General features: G+C 45.7%; 1 protein-coding gene across 1 annotated transcript in view; it reads right to left on the reverse strand.

Moving 5' to 3' along the window:
- Positions 1–20779, reverse strand: part of CNGA4 (cyclic nucleotide gated channel subunit alpha 4) — a 156926-nt gene that overhangs the window by 28041 nt on the left and 108106 nt on the right. Inside the window, exon 4 of the mRNA XM_086935993.1 lies at positions 3463–4458. Coding sequence (XP_086792119.1) covers positions 3463–4458 — 996 coding nt within the window. The remainder of the gene's footprint in view (positions 1–3462; positions 4459–20779) is intronic.

Consider the following 20779-nt stretch of genomic DNA (forward strand, 5'->3'; position numbering starts at 1 on the left):
TGGCATAAGGAGCAAGAGGGGGCACATTCACAGATTTGGCAAGACAACACTCTTATGCAAGACGTCTCAAGTCCTAGAAGCCCCTCAAAACATCAAGAACCTGCTCTCCAAGAAGGCATAGCCAGGCATTGGGGCTATTCTCTCACAGCTGAACAATGAGGGCTAGGACAAACATACACCCTTCATCAGTAGAAGGCGACGTCCCAGGGAACAGAGGTGTAGTGCAAGGTGGTCCACCTCCCTACAGAGAATGGACTTCACAGTGGAATGATGCCCTTGGACTGGCCACAACAATGCTGATTGTCTTTCCAGGTCTTAGCAATGAGAACTCCTGTGAGGGTGGGTAGTTCTCTCTGCTTTCTGCTGGGGAGACACTTGTTAGACCTGGTATCCTTGGTGTGGTATTCCCCCAGAAATTTTACCTTGACTCGCCCACTTTTGGTGACCTTCCTTGGTCTGTAGGTGGACCACGATTGGAAGTGGTAAAATCTTAAGTCTTCCTCGGAAAAACTATTGTTGGTAATCTAAGTGAAAAGGCTCACATAGCAAAGAACACCCGGAAAGCATTTGCCCAAGGTAAAAGTTCATTCTCCCTTTATAATTCTACAGGTAGAAGACACTCCGCTATTCTGCTAGAGGTTTATCGTGCTAAAATCCCAGCATCGTTACTCTATGGTATTGAATTACTTGATATAAGAAACTGGGGTTTCTTAAATACTAGGGAAGGCAAAATTTTGCGGTATTTAACCACAGTTAACACAGCGTGCTCTATAGCCGCTTTTAGGTTGGAATTTGGCCTGCGTAGTAGTTGGGTTCACGACCTAGCTGGGATAGTGCGCTGGGTCTTTAGCCTTGCAAGGGGAGACCCTGGTACTCTAAGACACCTCATTCAAAAAGAATTGCTAGGAACTTTCAAAGAGCATTCTTTAATTGTAAAACATTTTTGAACGCAGTTGATCTTTTACAACTTGATGAATCAGCTCTTTTTACTTCATCTGCATATCAGCTGAAGTCCATTCTGAAGCTGGCTTCTTGGAAATTAAGCTTTAAGATGGATAGGGAAGCCCGTATCTTGAAGAAAGGTGTGTCTCTGGCCATCGATGCCTGCCTAATAAGAAAAGCGCAATCATATGTTACCTAGAATCTTCCACATGGTGTACGCCGGTTTTTGTTTTTATTAAGACAGGACCTACTTCCTTTGAATAATCTATTGTCCAGATGGTATGGCTCCTCAGCTATGTGTAATTTTTGTAATAATTCAACTCAGGATATCACCCATGTGCTCTTTGTGTGTCCGGCTCTACTTTTGCATAGACGTAAGTGGCTGAGACCAATTTGTCTTCAATTAAGTATTCTCTCCGCCACTGCATTTTTAGACGCTATTTATAATCCCCCAATGAAATGTTTTGTCATAACAATTTTAACTTTTTAAAAAGTTTTCTATATATATATATTAGAGGGTTTTAAATGTTTATTCTCCTCTGTATTTTCATTTGTGATTGTATGAAAATGTATTTGTCTTTGTCAATCTTTTATGTGGATCTCATTTGAGTTCCAAAATCATAAATAAATAAACTTGAAACTTGACTTACCCACACATTGCCGGGTAAGTCTTTTTCATTGTTTGCAATTTTGTCTTCAGAAATTTCTGTGGTTTATTCTAAGTGCAACCTGTAATTAATTAAGTGGCCGTTCTAATCAGGACTGGCCTTGCTAAGTCTTGTTTTGGTCCTCATGTTATGATAGTATAACACTCTCTGGTGTTAACTGCTCCTAAGAGTCTGTTATGTCTAGAGAACATAAAATAGTATTTTTTCCTCTGTATTTACAGGACTGCATCCTCTATCATCAAACGGTTCAAGAGGATACGGTAGGATGGTCCTAGTGACCACACTATTAGTTTGACAGTCTTAAACTTTTGGTCTGTCATCTTCACTTTCTCTGCACAACTATTAGAGTGTATCTTTGCAGTAGCAACATTTTACACAAGTGGCCCTGAAGAATGCCGGTGTAGTTTCACCTATTGGCAGAAACATGTTGGCCTATTTAACCTCACAGCAAAGTAGACAGTGATTTTGTCACACTGTCTTGCATCTCTTTTTAATCTGACGTCCAGGTGAATAATAATAAAAAGTTTTTCTTTTGCCTCGACCGTCATTTTAACATCACTCACTCACTTTTTTTCTTTGCACTGCACTGTACCAGCACCGCCCAGTGGCGTGGACACTTCTATCGTATGAACCATAATTGCGTGATGTCTAGCTAATTCATCTAGGCTTGGATACACCAACTTGGTTCTAGACGTCCTACATGACGAGGCTCCGCCAAGTGGGTGGGCTGATAGGATATCTACTGTACACCTAGTGTCTAGTGACCACTTGGGTCTGGTTCAGTGCAATCCAAATGTGTAGCTTTCAGTGAGGACCTTGTAGACTTAGCATTTTGCTTCACAGACCCTCCTGCTCTTCTTGAGGTTCTGACGGTGCCATGCTCTTTGTGTCAAACAGCTACTGCCTGTCTCTCCAACCAACGTGAAGCTCCAGCGATGACCGCTCCGCTCACTGACATCAACTTCCTTGTGGCCCACCCAACACAAAGCTCCAGCTGAGGCTCGCCCTTCAGACTCGGATATTGAAGAGGTAAACTCTTCACTGGGGCAGACCTGGTTCCTTTATCCAACCCGCGTTCCACTGCAGTCAGCCTGCACTGGTGACTTTGTCCCAGTCTAGCAAGGCCAGGTGGCTCTTTGTGCTTTTTGGTGCTATTTTTTACTGAAACTTAAAATAATTTATAACTTGGGTTCTGCTTATTGGACGTTTGTCATCTGGGTGACATTTTATTTATTTGATTTAACTCTATTGTTCTAAAAAGGTTTGGGGTTTTTATTGTGCCCTGGTTTTACCTTAATACTGTTTGTGTGCTGCATAAACAGTTTGCACATTGCCTCTAAGTTATGCCTGACTGGTTTTGTGCCGAGCTATTAGAGGGTTACCCACAGGTTAATTTAGTGACTTTTGTGGTTCACCCTGATAAGGTCTGTGGTTGTTATTTTAGTTTAGTTCTCACCCCCCTTAAATAGTAACCCAATTTCTTACAATTGACTTTTGTTTAGATCTATTTTATGATTACTGTTTAATCTGTAATATATTTCATATATTATAAAATATTGTTAAAATTGCTGTTTCATCACTATTTTGACATATTTTATTGCAACTGTGATAATCGTGTTATATTGTCTTTGGACTCATCCTACATCATCTCACTTGGTATAGGCCTAGACAGGTCATCCAAGTCTACTCGGTAAACCAAGAAGGCTTAGCCTTGCTGGCTATCTGCTGAACATTAGATAGTGGATTTAGCACTTTGTTCACATAAATGGTGAGTAAAAGCCCAAAGTTGATAAACAAATAAACAATACAATGTTCTTCTAAACAATGGCATGCATTTATGAAACATACACACCTTTGATGTTCAAGATGCTGATCTCCCCAAAGTAGAGGCCTTCTCCGAGGACAGCATATTCAGTCACGCCATCGTCGGCCACGACAGCCAACTTGCCGTCCTTGATAATGTACATCTCTTTGCCGATATCTCCCTTCTTGCAGACATACTCGCCCGGACTGTAGACCTGTGGCTTGAGCTTGAGCACCAGCTCCTCCAGCAGGCTCTTCTCACAGTTCTGGAAGATCTGCACCTTGCTGAGGATGGGCAGGTGCACGCTGACCGCCACCTCGGCGCGTAGCTTCTCGGGTAGGTTCTGCAGGATCTCGTTCTCGTTGGTCATCTTCTTGTTGATCTGCAGGTGCTGGTACCAGGAGATGACCCGGTGCTTCATGCTCTTGTTGACTTTGTGCATCTGGAGGTAGAGTTTCACCAGGTCATGGTTGGGGTAGAAAGCAGCGTCAGCAGTGTTCATGTTTGAGATGACAGAGCTCATGCTGCCCATGATGGTAGCAAAGCCCAGCACTGCAATAAGAAAGTCAGCCACCATGAAGAGATACTCTTCCTCCTGGTGGGGCTTTGGTGTATCCCCAACTGTGGTGAGAATAAGAGTGGAGAAGTAGAAGCTGTAGATGTACTGACGAGCCAGGCGGCCAAAATCTGGGTCTGTGATGTTGGGGTAAACCCACTCATCCTTCCCAAATCCAATATAATTGGACAATGCAAAGTAGAGGCAGCTGTTCCAGTGAATAACCACAAATATGTAGACCATGAGCTTGCAGATGCGGAAGGCATTGGGGTACGCTATTCTGGTCTCCGTACGGTCAAATGCTTCGAACAACCTGGGTGTTCGCAAGAAGCGATTGATCCTGACAGCAGGGGTGTGGATACCCACTTTCAGATAAAGCAAATCGGTGGGCAGCAAGGACAGGATATCCCATCGGAAGGTGGAAGTCTTCATGTAGCGCTTGGCAATCTTTTTTCGATCCATCACCAGAATGCCCTGCTCCAAAAACCCTAAGTAGAATCAGCAACATAGTATTAGTTAATGATGTGCAGATGCAAAAATGTAAACATGCAGAACACAGGCTGGCCAAGAAGGGCAGGCATAGGTAACACCAGGCAAGGGAAACAAGCTCACTCCTCTATCAACATGAACGTCATCAGGCATATCCTTGGTCAGCCAAATGCATCAAAGCCTCTAGGGATGCTCGCCTGCTGATTTGGGGTTGTATCACTGCATGTGGCAACCACTCCTTCCTTCTGACTTCTATGCCAGGGCTTCCCCCACTTACACAATACAGTACACTACTGAGTAATTAGTATGGCAAACATTGAAGGGCTTGCTAATGCAGAGTTGTGCATGACACCCACTGGCTGCACTCCTTCTCCTCTACAATAATTCCTGTAAACAGTGCAGCAAAGATGTTTTCTATGTGCCATGCCATGCACAGTGGTGTTCACTGTGGCCAAGAGGTGGGAAATGTGGAATGAATTTAGAATGCGGTCAGCAGCTGTATTCTAAATGAGCTTTAGGAGGCATCACAGTCTGTCCTAGACCCTCTACGGGAGATATAAGGATCACAATTCTGATATCTCCTGTTGATCGACGCAGACTATTGGCCAGTAAATGGTGGTGTGGGGATAACCCTTAGTTCACAGTTTAATATTGACTCATGTGCCCCTTCAACGGCTCTTTGAAACCAGAGAACAAAACAATATGGTGCTCTACAGTAGAGAATATGGCAGGGGAATACAAGAGAGAAAGAAGGAGTACTGTGATCAAAGAATGGTGGTCCGATGGATACTCATTTTCCTAGCCCTAGATCCAGTATCTAACATAGGAAGCTTATCCATTGTAATCATTCACTTTGTTGTTCTGCACCCAACCATTCAGCGCCTTGCTGGAGTAATCCATACAATCTCCCCAGGACAGGTTGGGGAGCTTCTGGCTGTCCCTGAACCTTTGGTGGAACTTTTCAGGGATCAGTCCAAACTTTACAATTAAAATGACTTTCCTGGGCGCTTATCTGGTTTGAAGTGTGTCCTGCCCCACAGTAGGCCCACAGTAGGCATGTGTTTCCGCAGACCACTCTCCAATGCTCTTCTGGGACCTTTTGGACCCTGAGAGCTACCTCATAGGCAGAAAACCATTTGTATATGTCGTCTCCCACCACATAAGTGGGCGCCAAATCCTTGACTCCTCCAGACACTGTGGGTATGCTGGCACCCTCACTGCTGGAATCTACCTGCTGGCTTTGATGTCCAGCTCCTTTAGACTCCGTTCATGAGCCAACAAGACTTAATTTTTACTAGGGCTCTTTAAACCTTCTTCTTCTCTGCCTCCATCTTTATCTTGGCCATTTGCAGCTTGAACCCCATCTCCTCCCTCCTTTCTGTCAGTTCCTCTGAGCATAGGCCATGGTAGGGAGACACTGCTCTATGTTCTGGCAGGGAGCTCCCTTCCAGGGGTGAAGTCATCCCTTTCCAACGCAGGTGGCTCCTCTATCTCCTCATCCTCTCTGGTGGCTCACCCGGTATGGAATGAGCTTCTGCCCAGGCCCTCAGCTCCTTTCCAAATCCCCCTACCTGGCAGGAAGTCCAAACTCTCTGCAGAAGTCCTTGAGCTGGGCTACAGTGTAGAGCTCCATGTTAGCCAGCTCAAATCCCAAGCTTGCTTTGGAAAATAAAAAATGCCAATCAAAGAGAATTAACTTGAATTGGTCTCAGATATGGGATCACTGCACGGCAATGCAAAAACACCAGTCCTTATCCTCACCACTGATCACCAACGTTAGAAATTGGCTTACTGGTTGACTGGGGAATGGTCCCTGGTCAAGCAGCAACTACAAACCCTAAATTAACCTGTGCTTGCCCTCTGGTAGTTTGGCACAGAGCAGTCAGGATTAACTTATAGGCAGTGTGTAAAGTATTTGTGCAACACTTCAAACTGCAACACAGTGAATACACCATACACAAATATCCCACAGCAAGTTAGAAAACTAGATTTGACTTTAATTAAAAAAACAAGACCAACATGACAAAAATTCAATTAGTACAACCAGAGATATTGATTTTTGGACTGTATAGTGAAAAATAGCACCATAAAGCATGAAGCGCTATTGGGGATATCAGATCATGCCAGACCGGGATGAGTTCACAAGTTCAGACCAACTGTGATGGAGCATGGGCCAGCTACAAGGACCCAGTTAGACCCGCTGAACAGAGTACCTTAAATCCTGGTTGCAGAGTGTTGCGTGGATCCACATAGAAAATGTGTTGCACAGCCAAAGCGATGCGTCGTTTCCGAGATGCCGCAAGGCAGGGATGCGGGGTCCTAATGCACCAAAGTTGAGGATCCTATCGACTTGACTTGCAATGCAAAGTCCGGTGTCGAGAATGCGAGGCACAGCTGAGGCAATGCGTAGGTTCAGATGAGCAGTGAATCTGCTATTGGGAGTTTGAAAGTCAACGTTGATGCTGCCATCAACAAGGAATGTAAGGAGCTTGCCCTGGGAAAAGTGTTACGCAGCAGCAGTTCCGAAAGTGATTCATCGTTCTCAAAATGCGGGAGGCAGCGGCGATGCAAGTCTTTTGCGACGGATCCGCTCAATGCAGCAGCGGTGATGCATTGGTTCTCCCTTAGGATGCGTCATTCAGCAGAGAAGATGTATCAGTTCTGGTGGCAAGCACCTTAGGCCCAACTCGAAATGTGCAGCACTGGGGTGGCACCACTTGACAGGGAAGACTCACAAATGGCAGAGACTAGGTGCAAGGATTGGAGGTCTTTCCTGTCCCTGAGGCTTCAGATCAGGAGGCCAGTCAACTAGCCCTTGGAGTTACTCTGAGTTCTGGGGTCAAGATATGCAGGTCTAGTGCTTCTCACCCAGGCAAGAGGGCAGCAGGCAGAAGTTCAGCACAGCAAAGCAGGAGTTCAGCAGAGTGGCATTCCAGCAGAGTGGAAGTCCTGCAGCACCACAGCACTCCTTCTTCCTGGCAGAGTATCTACAAGTCCAGAAGTGTTCAGCAGACTTGGTGTCTGAGGTCCAGTCTTTATAGCCAGTGGTGCCTTTGAAGTGGGGGAGACTTCAAAAGACATGCATTTGAAGTGTACAGATACCCTGCTTCCCCTGCCCTGGTTCCATGTTAACTACAGGGGGTATGCAGCCCTTTGTGTGGATCAGGACAAGGCTATTCAGGTGTAAGTGAGGCTGTGCCCTGCTCCTCCGTCCCATCCTGCCAGAGATGGCCAATTGAAATACACCTAAGCTACCATTGTGTGTGGCTCTCGAAATACACAAAGCCCAACTGCCAACTACACACAGTCAGGTGAACAGAGACAGGCTGCTGGCACCAAATGGCTAAGTCAAAAAAATGCCAACTTTCTAAAAGTGGCATTTTCAGAATTGTAATTTAAAATCCTACTTCACGATAAATTAGGATTTTATATTAGGATTCCAGAGAAACCAAACTGCAACCAATTGTAACTTCCCATTTGGAAATTACACTTACAATTTGAATTTGAATTTACAGGAATTTGTATAGTGCTCGTATACCAGGCAGTTTCATGGCGCTGAAGGATGCTTAACCCAGGGCTAGGGCGACGGAGTTACTGAGGTGGGAAGGTGTGAGAAAATAAAAAAGTCTTCAGGGCCCTGCGAAATTCAAGATAAGAGTAAATAGATATAATGTGAAGGGGGAGGGAATTCCAAAAAGTGGGGGCAAGGACAGTGAATTTCAAACCCCCAGATTTCCTTTTTTTGAACCAGGGGACAGAAAGAAAAAATTTAGTAGAAGAGCGAAGTTCTGTGTTGGGGCAGTAAGCACTGATGGCGGAAGAAATAAAATCTGGGGCAGTCCCCGCCAAGGCCTGAAAGGTGGTACAGCCCAATTTAAAGAGAGCCCGTTCTTTAATGGGCAGCCAATGTAGGGATTTGAGTAGGGGAGTGATGTGATGGAATCTGGGCAGGCCATAAATCAGGCGGACAGCCTGATTTTGGACTAACTGAAGACGGCGAAAGGCATATGCTGGAGCGCCATTATACACAATATTCCCGTAGTCCAACCGGGACAGGACCATTGCCATCAAAATCAGTTTACGGGCGGGAAAGGAGAAAAACCGGGAAATTTTCCGTATAGTACGGAGGGCAAAAAAACAGGAAGACACAACAGAACTGATCTGGGAGTGAGGAGTGAGGTGCTTGTTAAGTGAGATCCCTAGAGTTTTTACTGAGGAGAAGGGTGTGGGGGGGATGCCCAAGGAGGGAGGCCAAAAGTTGGGGGACCAGGGACTGGGGGTGTTACCAGTGACGACAAGTTCAGTCTTGTCCGGATTTAATTTCAGATGGTTGCAGTTCATCCAATCACTGATGAACAGCATGACAGACTGGAAATTAAATATGCTGGTAGGGGAGTGTGACAGATGGAAAATGAGTTGGAGGTCATCGGCATAATTATACACGGTGACTTCCATTTGCTGAAGTGCAAAAATTAGTGGAAAGATATACAGATTAAATAATAAAGGAGAGAGAGGGGAACCCTGGGGGACACCACTCTAAACCAAGTGAGGGGGGCAGTGAATTCAGCAAGCTGAACGGCCTGGGAGCGATCTCTTAGAAAGGAGCTAATCCAGGCCAGAGCTGGGCCCTCGATGCCTGCCACCTTGACATGGGTGAGAAGGATGGAATGGTCAACCGTGTCGAAGGCGGCGGAAAGATCTAAGAGAACGAGGGCCTGGGGAGTGTTGGTATCTAGCCCCTCTCTAAGCTCGTCCATCACAGAGATGACCACCTTCTTAGTGGAGTGCCGGGGTCGAAAGCCGGCCTGATGGGAAGCAAATCCCCCACTCTCTTCCACAAAGGCGCCAAGGACCTGTGTGACGTGAGCCTCCAAGGCTTTGGCCAGAAAGGGGAGGAGGGAGATGGGACGATAGTTGGAGTGAGAAGCGGGGTCAGCCCCAGGTTTTTTTAGAATGGGGATAACAATAGCGGCTTTATGAAGGGCTGGTACAATCCCCTGTTCAAGAGAATCATTGAGGAAAGTGAGGGGGGGAAGGTAGCAGTTAGTAAAAATCTTACGAAGGATATGCGCCGGGGCAGTGTCCACAGGGGATCCAGATTTAACACGGGTCACTAGGGGGAGGAAGGTTTCTCTGGTCAGGAGGGGTAGATGAGTCAAGCTGGAAGAAGGGGGAGGAGGCTGGGGGTCACAGAAGGTAGGGGAAGGAAGCGGAATCTTAGCCGTAATGAGTGCAACTTTCTCAACGAAGAAATCGTTGAGGGAGTTGCACAACAGCTGGGATGGGGGAATTTTGGAAGAGGCTCTATCAGAAGAAGCCAGTTCACGGACTATGGCAAATATTTCTTTGGACTGGTTCTCTGCAACAAGAATCCTCCCTGAAAAATAGGCTGTCTTAGCGAGAAGGATATCCTTTTTATATTCATTGAGGATGGAGGTGTAGTGGAGTTTCAAAAGAGAGCAGTAGGCATGCCTCCAAGCTCTCTCTGCTTGACGCACTGCCAGTTTTTTTGCCTTAAGAGCGGGGGAGAACCATTTGTTAGCGTCATGGGTGCGTTTGACCGTGACACACTTCAGAGGGGCAGCTTGATCGCAGGCCCTCAGGAGCCAGCTGTTCAAGGCATCCAGTTGCCTAGATGGCGCGAGGCCAGCCAGGTCTGGGTCAGAAGCTGATAGAGAGGAGCAGAGGGCAGGGATGTCCACTCTGCTCCAATTTCTCGCCCAGGTGTGTTTAGAAAATGGAAAATTGGGGGTGACGCTAAGATCCAGAGAAAAAGAAATCAAAAAGTGATCCGACCAAGGGCAGGGCTGGACGGAGGGAGCTGAAACAAAGGTGTTAAGGGTCCAGATTTGGTCTAAAGTGTGGCCGTGAATGTGGGTGGGGGAAAGGACACGGGAAAAAAAGTTCAGGCTAAGGAGGAGTTCAGTAAAATTGCGGGATGCAAGATGTAATAAGGTAATTCCAGTATTATCTTATGGGAGATATAAGCCTTGCTGTAATGAAAAACAAACATAAGAGTTTTTCACTACCAGGGCATGTACAACTTAAAGGTTCATGTCCTGCTTTTTAAATACATTGCACACTGCCCTCTGGGCTGTCTAGGGCCTACACCAATCACCCTGGGGACATGTAATGCACTTTACTTGGGAATTATAAGTACAATTAATATGCCAATTAGGAATACTCCAATATTCCCATATTTGGAGGAGAGTGCACATGCACTTTAGCACTGGTTAACCGTAGTAAAGTGCTCAGAGTCCTAATACCAGTATAATCAAGGTCAGAAAAAGAGAAGGAGGAAGGCTAAAGGACGGGAGACCACCCTATGGCTTGACAGGGCTAACCATCACCCATCTCTCTTCCCTTTATCTAAGACCAAGAGGGAGGTGGAGGTGGCGAGATTAAGAAATATTGCAACACTGAAGAAAAAGCATAACAAGTACTAACCAGGAGGGTGTAATGAATGCTGGAAATGATTCAAGCTAAGGGTCACAGAGCTCTGAAGAAGAACTGTTACCTGAGGAACAAAAAGGCAATTATGTGGGTAAAGACTTTTTGCAAAGTATGTTAAAATATGGGGTTCCAGTGAAGGAGCTCACAGAACATCCAAGAAGACAATGGGCTCATTAGGATTGCGGTTAATCCGCATCCTCTGGGCGGGCGGAAGCCACCGCCGGCCCGGAGGATGCGGATTTACCGCTGCGGACTGAAAAAAGACCCCCCGCCAGATTAGGATGGCTGGGGGATCTTTTTTCCGTCCGCCGCTTTTCCGCCGCGGTCGCCTTCCGACCGCGGCGGAAAAGCTCTAACATGGCTGGCGGTGTCTATCAGACATTGCCAGCCATATTAGGATGTCAGCGGTCCTATGCCTTTACACGGCGGCATTTCCGCTGTGGAAAGGCACACAGACTTTTCTTTGGGGGCCCGTTGCGGGCCCCCAGGGATGAAGGGGGAGTGGGGGGTGCACATGGGGGGAACCTATGGTACCCCCCTGCCTTTGCGTGCACGAAGCGGCAGACACCACGGGGTGCCTGCAGCTTCGTGCACGCAAAGGAAAACATGGTGTTTTTTAACATTGCGGCGTGTGCTGCTTCAAGCAGCACCCGCCGCAATGTTAAAAATACAGGATGTGACCGCCAGGGTGGCGGTCACATCCTAAGTAACAAGGAGGGACCGCCGCTGCCCCTGCGGACGGTCCCTCCTCCTCTGGGGTGGCGGACGGACGCAGGTCCGTTCGCCATCCTAATGAGCCCCTATATTAGGTCAGTTCCAGATGAATCCTCCTCAACTTGTAATAGGTGTGATTCAAAGACAATGAAAGGATCCAGACAAAAGTCCCATGGCCAGGTTTATCACAAAGCTGTAGCTACTGGAATAAAGGCAAAGGAGGCTACTGGACCGTGTGGCTACAGATTGTGGTAAGTCTTGTAGGAAGAACAATGCCTATAGATGATGACATTTTTAAGTATTCAATAGGGCTCTTCTTGCCTTAGGAGATCGAGTATATATTGCTATATGTCACAGTCACTGATGACCAATTTCAAATCTTAGTTGGAAGCTATACAAAAGAGAGCAGGTCTTCAACGATCCGGCAAGGGATGGAGAAGCAGATCGAATCCTTATCAGATACTTTGCTTGATGTCGTCAGGTCTGTGGAATTGACGGAAGTAGTCCTGATTTACAAGCAAAGAAACTTAATGCTCAAGAACTGGCATAGAGAGACATCACAAAAGTGCTTCATTTGCCATTCAATGTAATTAAATTGTTTTGTTCTGAAATGGAAGACAAACTCCATCATCTTTTTAAGGAGAAAAACACGCTTCTTCTTTCAGACAAAAGCAACAATAGTCTTCCTAAATGAGAACAATATTTGGGTAAATTTCCATAAGACATCAGCAATCAAATCAGACACAAAAGGGACACAAAAACTTTGGAAAGACACAACAAAGCAAAAGACAATCCCATTGAAACAATCTAATTTCATCAATCCTACCAGTGGGAGGACAAATTAAGTGTTTTCTGTAAAACTGGAAGCACCCTACCCCAGATTCATGGGTGATTAGGACCTTCTTCCTCCTTGATATCTCAAGCAAAGCCTCAGAAGCTGCAAATTCTACCATTTTGCAAAAATCTCTAGGAATGGTGTCCCGTATCTCCTACGTACCATTGGACCATTTCAGGGGACAAGAGCATCTCTTGAGTTTGCCGAATAAACCTGCTGAGCTGATCCGCTTCCTTGTAGTCTAGTCGTCTGATATATATATAGCCCTTAGGGATTCAGGATGCCTTTTATACCCATGTAATCGTCTCCATGGAAACCAAATCCAGAGCTCCTGTATGGTTCCTCCCTGCTGTCTGACCTCAATACTGAGTCCTTCCCCTGAATGGAGATACTAAACTTATTCGATGCTCTGAAGGTTGCCATTGAATCCCTCCAATTGGAGGAATGGAAGTTTTCTTGTGGACACATTCTCGCTTGAGTATACAGATCTGCTAATGTAGCCCCCATTTCAATGAACTTGCATCTGTTGTTCCTATGCTAGCATTCCCCTGATGAAGAGTTAGACCATTCTCTAGATCAGGGGTCTCCAACCTTTTCTGTATTGAAAGCTACTTATGTTCAATAAAACACAATAACAGCTACTAATAATATTAGTGCAGTAGAATTTCAATTTCATTTTATTTATATTAATTCAACCAAGCAAAATCTTTCTAATTTAATAACCTGGGCTGCACACAGGTGAGCTACTCAGAGTTAGCTCAAGAGCTACAGTAGCTCACGAGCTACTGGTGGAAGACGAGCTCTAGAATGTACCCCTCAAACACCATTAAAGGGTCTGCCTTTCCTGGCCCTTGAGGAGAATTGTTGTGGAAAATCTGGGGCAACAATCACGAGATGACTGCAATAATGCCATTTTGGGCAAGGAACTTCTGTTTCCCACTCCTTCATACTCCAACACTGCAGAGCAATCTAATGCCATCTTGTCTCCAACATCACTTGCAGCTTTCTGTTTGGAGGTTGAAAGGGGAGAGTTGCAAAGGAGATTTCTATCTCCCCTAGCGAATGCAGTCCAAAATTCAAGGGGGCCCTCTATTTTAAAATCCTATTCGAAGCAGTGGGCCAGTTTACTGAATTACTGTGATACTGAATCTGCTTTGCCCTTAACATTGTGATCCAGCCAAGATTCTTGAGTTCCTTTGGGAGGGTTTGGAAAATAATCTTGCTGTTACTTCCCTCAAAGCTCAATGGTCAACAGTAAGAGCATTTTGGGAGAACCCTGTAGAATTTTTGCAGCAGTAGAGATTTCAGCATCTCCCCTATTGAAACATTTTTTTTGTAGCCAGGCCTCCGATGAGAGCATTAACCTCTTCCATGGGCTTCCTTTTGTTCTTACAGCTTTGAAGGACATCCTTTTGTGTCAAAAGAGCAAGTAGATATCAAAGTCCTCACTGTGAAATTAAATTTTTTATGTACTATCACATCAGCCAGGATAGGGAACTGAGGGGCATATTATCAACAACTAGCAATATTTATCGCTAAATAAGCTTAGTGACTTTTTTTATCGCTGCGCATTGCCAGATTTTATCGCACAGATAATGTGCTATTAGCAATGTTTATCTCTAAAGCGATAAAATATCCTGCGATAGTTGGGAATTGCGTGAATATCGCTCGAAATCCAGCGATATTCAGGCATTATCGCTAATAGGGACTTAGCCTGAATATCCACCTCCCATTGGATATACAGGCTTAGAACTGGTCTGAGCAGGCGTAAGTTTTCAGCGATATTCACGCTTAGCGTGTATTTTTTTGTCGCTACGCCTGCGTTGATAATAGGCGATAGTGATGTTAGCGACTGCTTTCAGTCGCTAACAGGTTTGCTACGCCCACTTTGCATGTCATTAGTGATAAAAATCGCTGACATCCAAAGCGGGCCCCAAACCGCTCGCTATCACCTAAAAGCTGTCGCTAACTGATGTTAGTGACAGCTTGCTAATAGGGGGATGAAATTATCGCCGCTTTGCGGCCAAAAACAGCTGCAAAAGTGGCGATAATTTCATTTCGCCTGCCTTGGTAATATGCCCCTGAGTGCTCTGATGTGCAGAGAAGAATTTGTAACAATTCTGCAGGTCCTGCCGATCTACTTTTCTTGTCAAGAGGCAACCTTACTTTTTTATTCCCCTTTCGTTTTTCCCCAGAGGAGATTTATTTTCATTTGCTGTATGTAAAAAAAGAGTTATTTTGATTTAACTTCAAAGGAATTCAGAACATTTGCTAGTGAAAATTGTCTCTGAGAAAGAAGGCTTCACCAATGACTATTCACCAGACGAATAGTCACCCAGGCTCTTATCTCACGTAGACTTGATTATCGAAACGCCCTCTACATAGGAATCCCAGCTCTTATCCTACGCCGACTCCAAATCACCCAGAACTCTGCCACAGACTCATCCTGAACATCCCGTGAAATGACTACATCTCCCCACGCCTCAGCAGTCTCCACTGGCTCCCAGCCCAGGAAAGATGTAAGTTCAAGCTACTCACCCAGACCTACAAAGCTCTCCACAACACAGGTCCAGCTTACCTGAACCACCGTCTCAACTTCTACCAACCCACCGGACACCTTTGATCTGCATCCCAGGCTAGAGCACACCTCCCTGACATCAAGAAGACCATAAACGAAGGATGCCCCTTCGCATACCCCGCAGCTAGGGCCTGGAACGACCTCCTGAAACACCTTGGAACTTCCCCTCCCTCATGGACTTCGAAAGAAACCTCAAGGCATGGCTCTCTCAGCTGAAGCAGGCATGATCTCCTCCTCTCACCTCAGGTCTGCCCTACTCAATGCCTGAATAGCATCAGGGGCGATTACCCACGCTCTACAAATTCAAGTCCTATACCTAGAACAGATGGATTCGATCGATGATTGTTTTAGCCCATTCAGTGGGTGATCACTCATGGAAGCTCTACTAGAGGAATGGATGGCTACTGGGCAGAAGTCAAAGGGGTTTCCTTGGCTGAAATATGTAGAGCAGCTACAAGGTCCTCGTCGGACACTTTTGTTCAGCATTACAGGTAACAGTACATTGAAGATTAGAACAAAGGTGGGGTGCTTGAGCCCAACCTGGTCTTGAATTGTTCCTTTCATTATTTGTTAACGCCTCTATTGAATCACTGGGTGTTGTGGTGTCCTAGTGGTGGAGTATGTATCGTCAAAGAAGACCAGGTTTTGTACTAGGATCATGGTTGGAATACGGTCACAGGATGTAGAGGTAATGTCCAAGATTACGTACCTGTAATCTTCATTACTCTTAGTCCTTGAGTTATTACAACCCATCCACTACCCCTGTTCCTTCGGTCTTCGTTAAACTTATTGTGGGTGGGAGAGGAGGGTGCTTAGTAGCCCGCGGCCTTTATTGTGCCGGGAGGGGATTGGGAGGGACTTGGTTTCAGCATTTCCCGTTTTCTTCTTCCAGTCATGAAGGTATTTCCCCATAAGCAATGACTGGTACGAGGATTTAAGGACGGAGAGTAGTGAAAACGAGTGGTAAGTAATCTGGGATGTTAATCAATGGCCAATGGCTCTGAGTGTATAACTCTAACTCTGATCTTATCCCAAGCAACGTAGGCAAGGGAGATCTTGTTCCCTCATACTACTCATGGAGGCATCTATTTTGCATCACATCCCAATACAGGCATCTGGGACAAGGAATTATCAGAAGTCATGATATTCCTTGATGCCACATTCACACTGTCATGGCGCTCTTTCTCCTTTTGAAGTCATGGGGACCCTCGAGTGGTCGAATGGGCAGGGGTGTGAATGCCACCGCCGTGCCACCTGTCAGAAGACCACAGGTAGAAGCGTAAAATACACTCTGTGCGTGCAGTCAGGTGGACTCCCACCTACCCTCATAGCTTAGCATGGCCAGGCTCACCTCATGTTTCTCATAGCTACGCGAGGGCACGTGTGGACGTTGCTGCCAGTGTGGACAGCGCAGTGAGTGTGTGACATTGGATGATAAATGCAAAGCTGTTCCAAACAGGTGCCCCAAACTACGTTTGTCCCTGGGTCTTAAAACCCCTTAAAATGTCCTGCTTACAAATAAACAACCCCAGTGATTTTTGAGGCTTGAATTGGCAAAACCTCCAGCTGTCTCCCCGAAATGCTCAGGGTTGTCTCCAGCTGCCTGTCGGTGCCGGAGGGGGCTTGTGGTAATTGTTCAGCGTCACCAGAGAAGTGATGAAACATAATTCCCCGATGGCATGAGCAAAGTGAATTAATGTCTTTAATGAAATGAAATTATTCCCGAATAATGTTGGAAAATGCAACAAGGGCTCCCAAGAGAATCTAAACTGCTTTCTAATAAATGCAAGAAGCTCTGGCACGTTAATTGAGAACAGGAGAAAGGAAAGGGTGTATTATATTTGTGATTAAAGGAAAAAAATAAAAATGTGTTTGAATTCTGTCTTGCAAGGGTGGGAGCGCCGTGTGGGGACTGAGGCAGGAGGCTGAGGGGCTCCGAAGGTATCTGATGTGGGACGATCAAGGGGGTAGTGTCAAAGCAGCAGGTGCAGTGGCACCGGGGCCCAGGAGAGTGTGGGTAGAGGCACTTTGAACCCTCATTTTAGGGTCGCTCACGTTTTTCCAGGTGTTCATTATGATTGTGAGGTCTCCTGCAAACATAAGGCATAACTGCAATGTTGTTGTTGCTGTTCAACGTACCAAAAGATATACCATACGCTAAATAAGTGTTCTTGTTTTTTAAGTCGAAAGGAGAAATCACAAGTTGCCTCCAACAAAAGCATTTCATAGATTTTAAAGCTAAGTTTCGCAGAACTCTCACATTCTCTAGTGGTTAATGCAGTACAGGATCATTTTTTGCATTCTGGGACTTGTAGTACAGATTTTATAATGACACCGCAGGACTGCAAGTCTCAGAATGCAATGTAAAATCCTGGACTAAATGCGTTACAACTAGCTCTAGGAAAGTGCGGTTACCACGTTTCAGTTTAAGTGCTGTTTCTTGTGTTTGGTGCAACTTCAAATGACTCACCTGTAATGCACGAGACTTCTATTGCTATTTATATAGTGCCTTGCTGCCACAAGTCTGGCCTCGAAGCGCTGTCAATAAACCCTGAGGCACGCAGTTGGATCATGTTTGAATGGGAAGGGTGTTGGTTGTAGTAGAATAAAATATGTTGCTTCAGTGAGAGCGGATGACGTGCCCCTGTCATATTATACGAAGTGTATGGTGCACGTGAAGGAAACAGGGGTGAAAGGTGCGAGGTAAGGACCGTGGGACCGGCTGTGGAAGCTGTGCAGGAGGTGCTTGTGAATGGCCGGTTACTAACCGGTAATCTTCAATACATCAAGTCCTGGTCTTCCTCGCCACAGTAATAACAGAATGAGCAGATGTACGACTATTTTTTGCGGTCGCAAACGGGAATTCAGCCCTTTTGCAACCACAAAATTGGTCTGCCCCAGGCACAAACCCTATTTTGAGTCGGTAACCTATTAACGACTCACAACATATGGTTTGCAACTCGCTATTAGGAAGGGGCGTGCCAAAGGCGTCCCTTCCTAATAATGAGTCTAACCGCAATGTATGATTGTTTTGCAACAGCATTTGCAGTCGCACAACACTCGCAGTTTACCACCTATTTCAGGTAGGTGGTAAGCCACTTGCAAATGGGAAGGGGTCCCCAGGGACCACTGCCTACTCTTAAAAAATGAACCAGAAACATTTCATTTTCCTTTTGCAAATGAATCCAGTTTTCCTTTATGGAAAACGGACTGCCTTTAAAAAAACTGCTTTATTTAAAAAGCAGTAACAGACATGGTGGTCTGCTGACCCCAGTAGGCCACCATCCCTGGGAGTGCTAGCCATTCCCAATGGGATCACAAATAGCACCTGTCTCATGAATATATATAATGAGGCAGGCAATTTGCGGCTCCATTAGGAATCGCTAACAGTGTCTTTGACACTGCTGTAAATTGCATTTTAGGGCGTACATCTGGCCCTAGGTCCCCCTACAGAAACTTTTCCATAAGTAATGGCTTATAACTTTGGCGCAGTTTGTTGAACCTTCTCATCACTTTTAGAAAAAGGTCATATCCGCCTCCGTTTTTGGCCCCAGGGTGGATCTCTCTAGGCCTCCCCCCACCTGTTCTTAGGGGGTCAGTGTTTTCTTACACTGCCCCTCTTATGCTTTTTTACTTTTTCAAGACAGGGGACTGAGTAACAGAGTCTTAAAATGGCTGCTGCCACATCTTTGTTGATGTGGTGGGAGCAAGACAGATCTTATCTCAAGATCTCTCGGCTCAGCGGATCCTCTGCAGCATTAAATATCTATACATTTTAATCCTTCATTTCTCAAAAACTACTGAACGGATTTACACCAAAATCACAAAAAGCAAGCTTCTGGACAAAGAGCTAGCTTTCTGCCAAATGTGGTGTAATTCCATAGTGCCGTTTTGTCTGTATCTGCCTCTACTTTTCCTATGGAAAATTGAATGGGGAAAGCACCCCCCCCCACTCACTCCCCCATTTTCCCCTTTTTCTAGGACCCTGCTTGATGGGTCACGCAACGTTTTCCAGGAAGGAGCTGAGGTAGATGGGACCTTTTTTGGGAAAGTGATGTGAAGACTCATCAAACGACACCAAAGCTATAATCCATTTCCAATGGAAACATGGTTTTTACTATAACTACCCGATTTTAGTAAAATCACAAGGTCTTGGCTAAAGGCGAAGGTCTTCCCTCGGGCTGCTCTCCACTCTTAGGAAGGAATTGAGGACTCTTTTCTACGGGATTTACACAACCGAGCTCCTAGTTCACCAATCCTCCTAGCTGACGAATGGCAACTAAGAACCCCACTTTGAAAGTCAGGAATTTCAATTCAATAGTTTTTGAAGGTTCAAATGGAAAACTTTGGAAACTAAAGGTAAGCTCCAGGGAGTAAAAAAAGCATGATTGGAAGAACTAGATAAATAAAAACTCTTTATTTAGAAGCTTGAATCGCAGATTCTTATCGTGAAGAAAACTATCCCAGGGTTCTTTTAAGGTCCTAACCGCTGCCCGCTGAGCTCTAAAAGTGGTAACAGCTCTCCCTTTCTGAAATCAATCAAATAGAAATTGTAGAACCAGTTTAATGTTAGATTCTACAAGGATGAAAGATTTTGAAGAACACCAAATGTCAAAGTTCTTCCAATGCCTGGAACAAGCCTTGACAGTGGAGGGACATCTGGACTGTGGCAATGGGAGCTGCTACATGATCAGAAATACCCTTGTTTATCAGTCTGAACCTTACAACCTCCGTATCAAGAGAGATGGGGTTTGAAGAGGACGAGACCCCGGGGAGAGAAGCAGGGGTGGAACAAGAGGAAATCCTCAATGTGGAACCTGGATAGCAGTGGAGTGAACCGTGATCTTTTAGCCAGCATGGAACCCCCACAATCACTTCTGCTGCTTCCCTTTCATGTTTTTAGAGTCTGGCAAGTGATAAAAGGAATCGTAGGAATGTCAAACAGAAGAAGACGAGGCCAAGGAATACCTAGTGCATCTCTTCCCCAAGCACCCCATGCTGGAATTTGAGAGCAAATTTTCTTGAGAAGAGAGTTATTATGGGAGGCAAATATGTCTATCTCTGGATTCCCAAATCTGTGACGTATTTCCTGAAAGACAGTTGTGGTGATGCACGGATCCTGGGAGCCGAGAACTTCCGGTTCAGAGAGGGTGCTAGTGCATTCTCCTTCCCTCCTTCAGGGACAGCAGATTTTGTTCTGCCCAACTTGTTCTTCTCTGAGCCACTGCATTCGAGGATGTCGATCCTCCTTGTTTGTTGACATATGACAAGTCGAACGAATAGTCGGTCCTGAACAGAGCATGCTGATCAAGTATCTGTGTTCTGGAATAAATCAGACTCTTGCAGATGGCCATTAGTTCTCTCCCATATGATGATTGATGTTGATCCGCCATAGACCACTTCCCTGTGCTGATAGTCCTCAGAGAGTTGCTCCCCAACTTATCACGATTACATCCGTAGTCACTTCACATGGTCTCAAAGGTGATAAGGGGATCTTTTCTCTAGCACAGGGGCGGCCTTAGGCACGTGCAAGCTGTGCACCTGCACAGGGCCACCAAACCCCAGGGGACACCATGCCAATATATATCCTTAATATAATAATCCTCTGAGGATGGATACATATTTGTGTGACGGGCACTGGCAGGGATTTGGCGGGCCCGGCTCTGTTCCACTTCCAAACACCCTGACCCCCCACTCTTCACTGGCCTCCGCGCTCCGCCCTGCCCGGACCGCCTCTTCC

Source organism: Lissotriton vulgaris, chromosome 8, assembly GCF_964263255.1.
Source record: "Lissotriton vulgaris chromosome 8, aLisVul1.2, whole genome shotgun sequence".
NCBI classification, from domain to species: Eukaryota; Metazoa; Chordata; class Amphibia; order Caudata; family Salamandridae; genus Lissotriton; species Lissotriton vulgaris.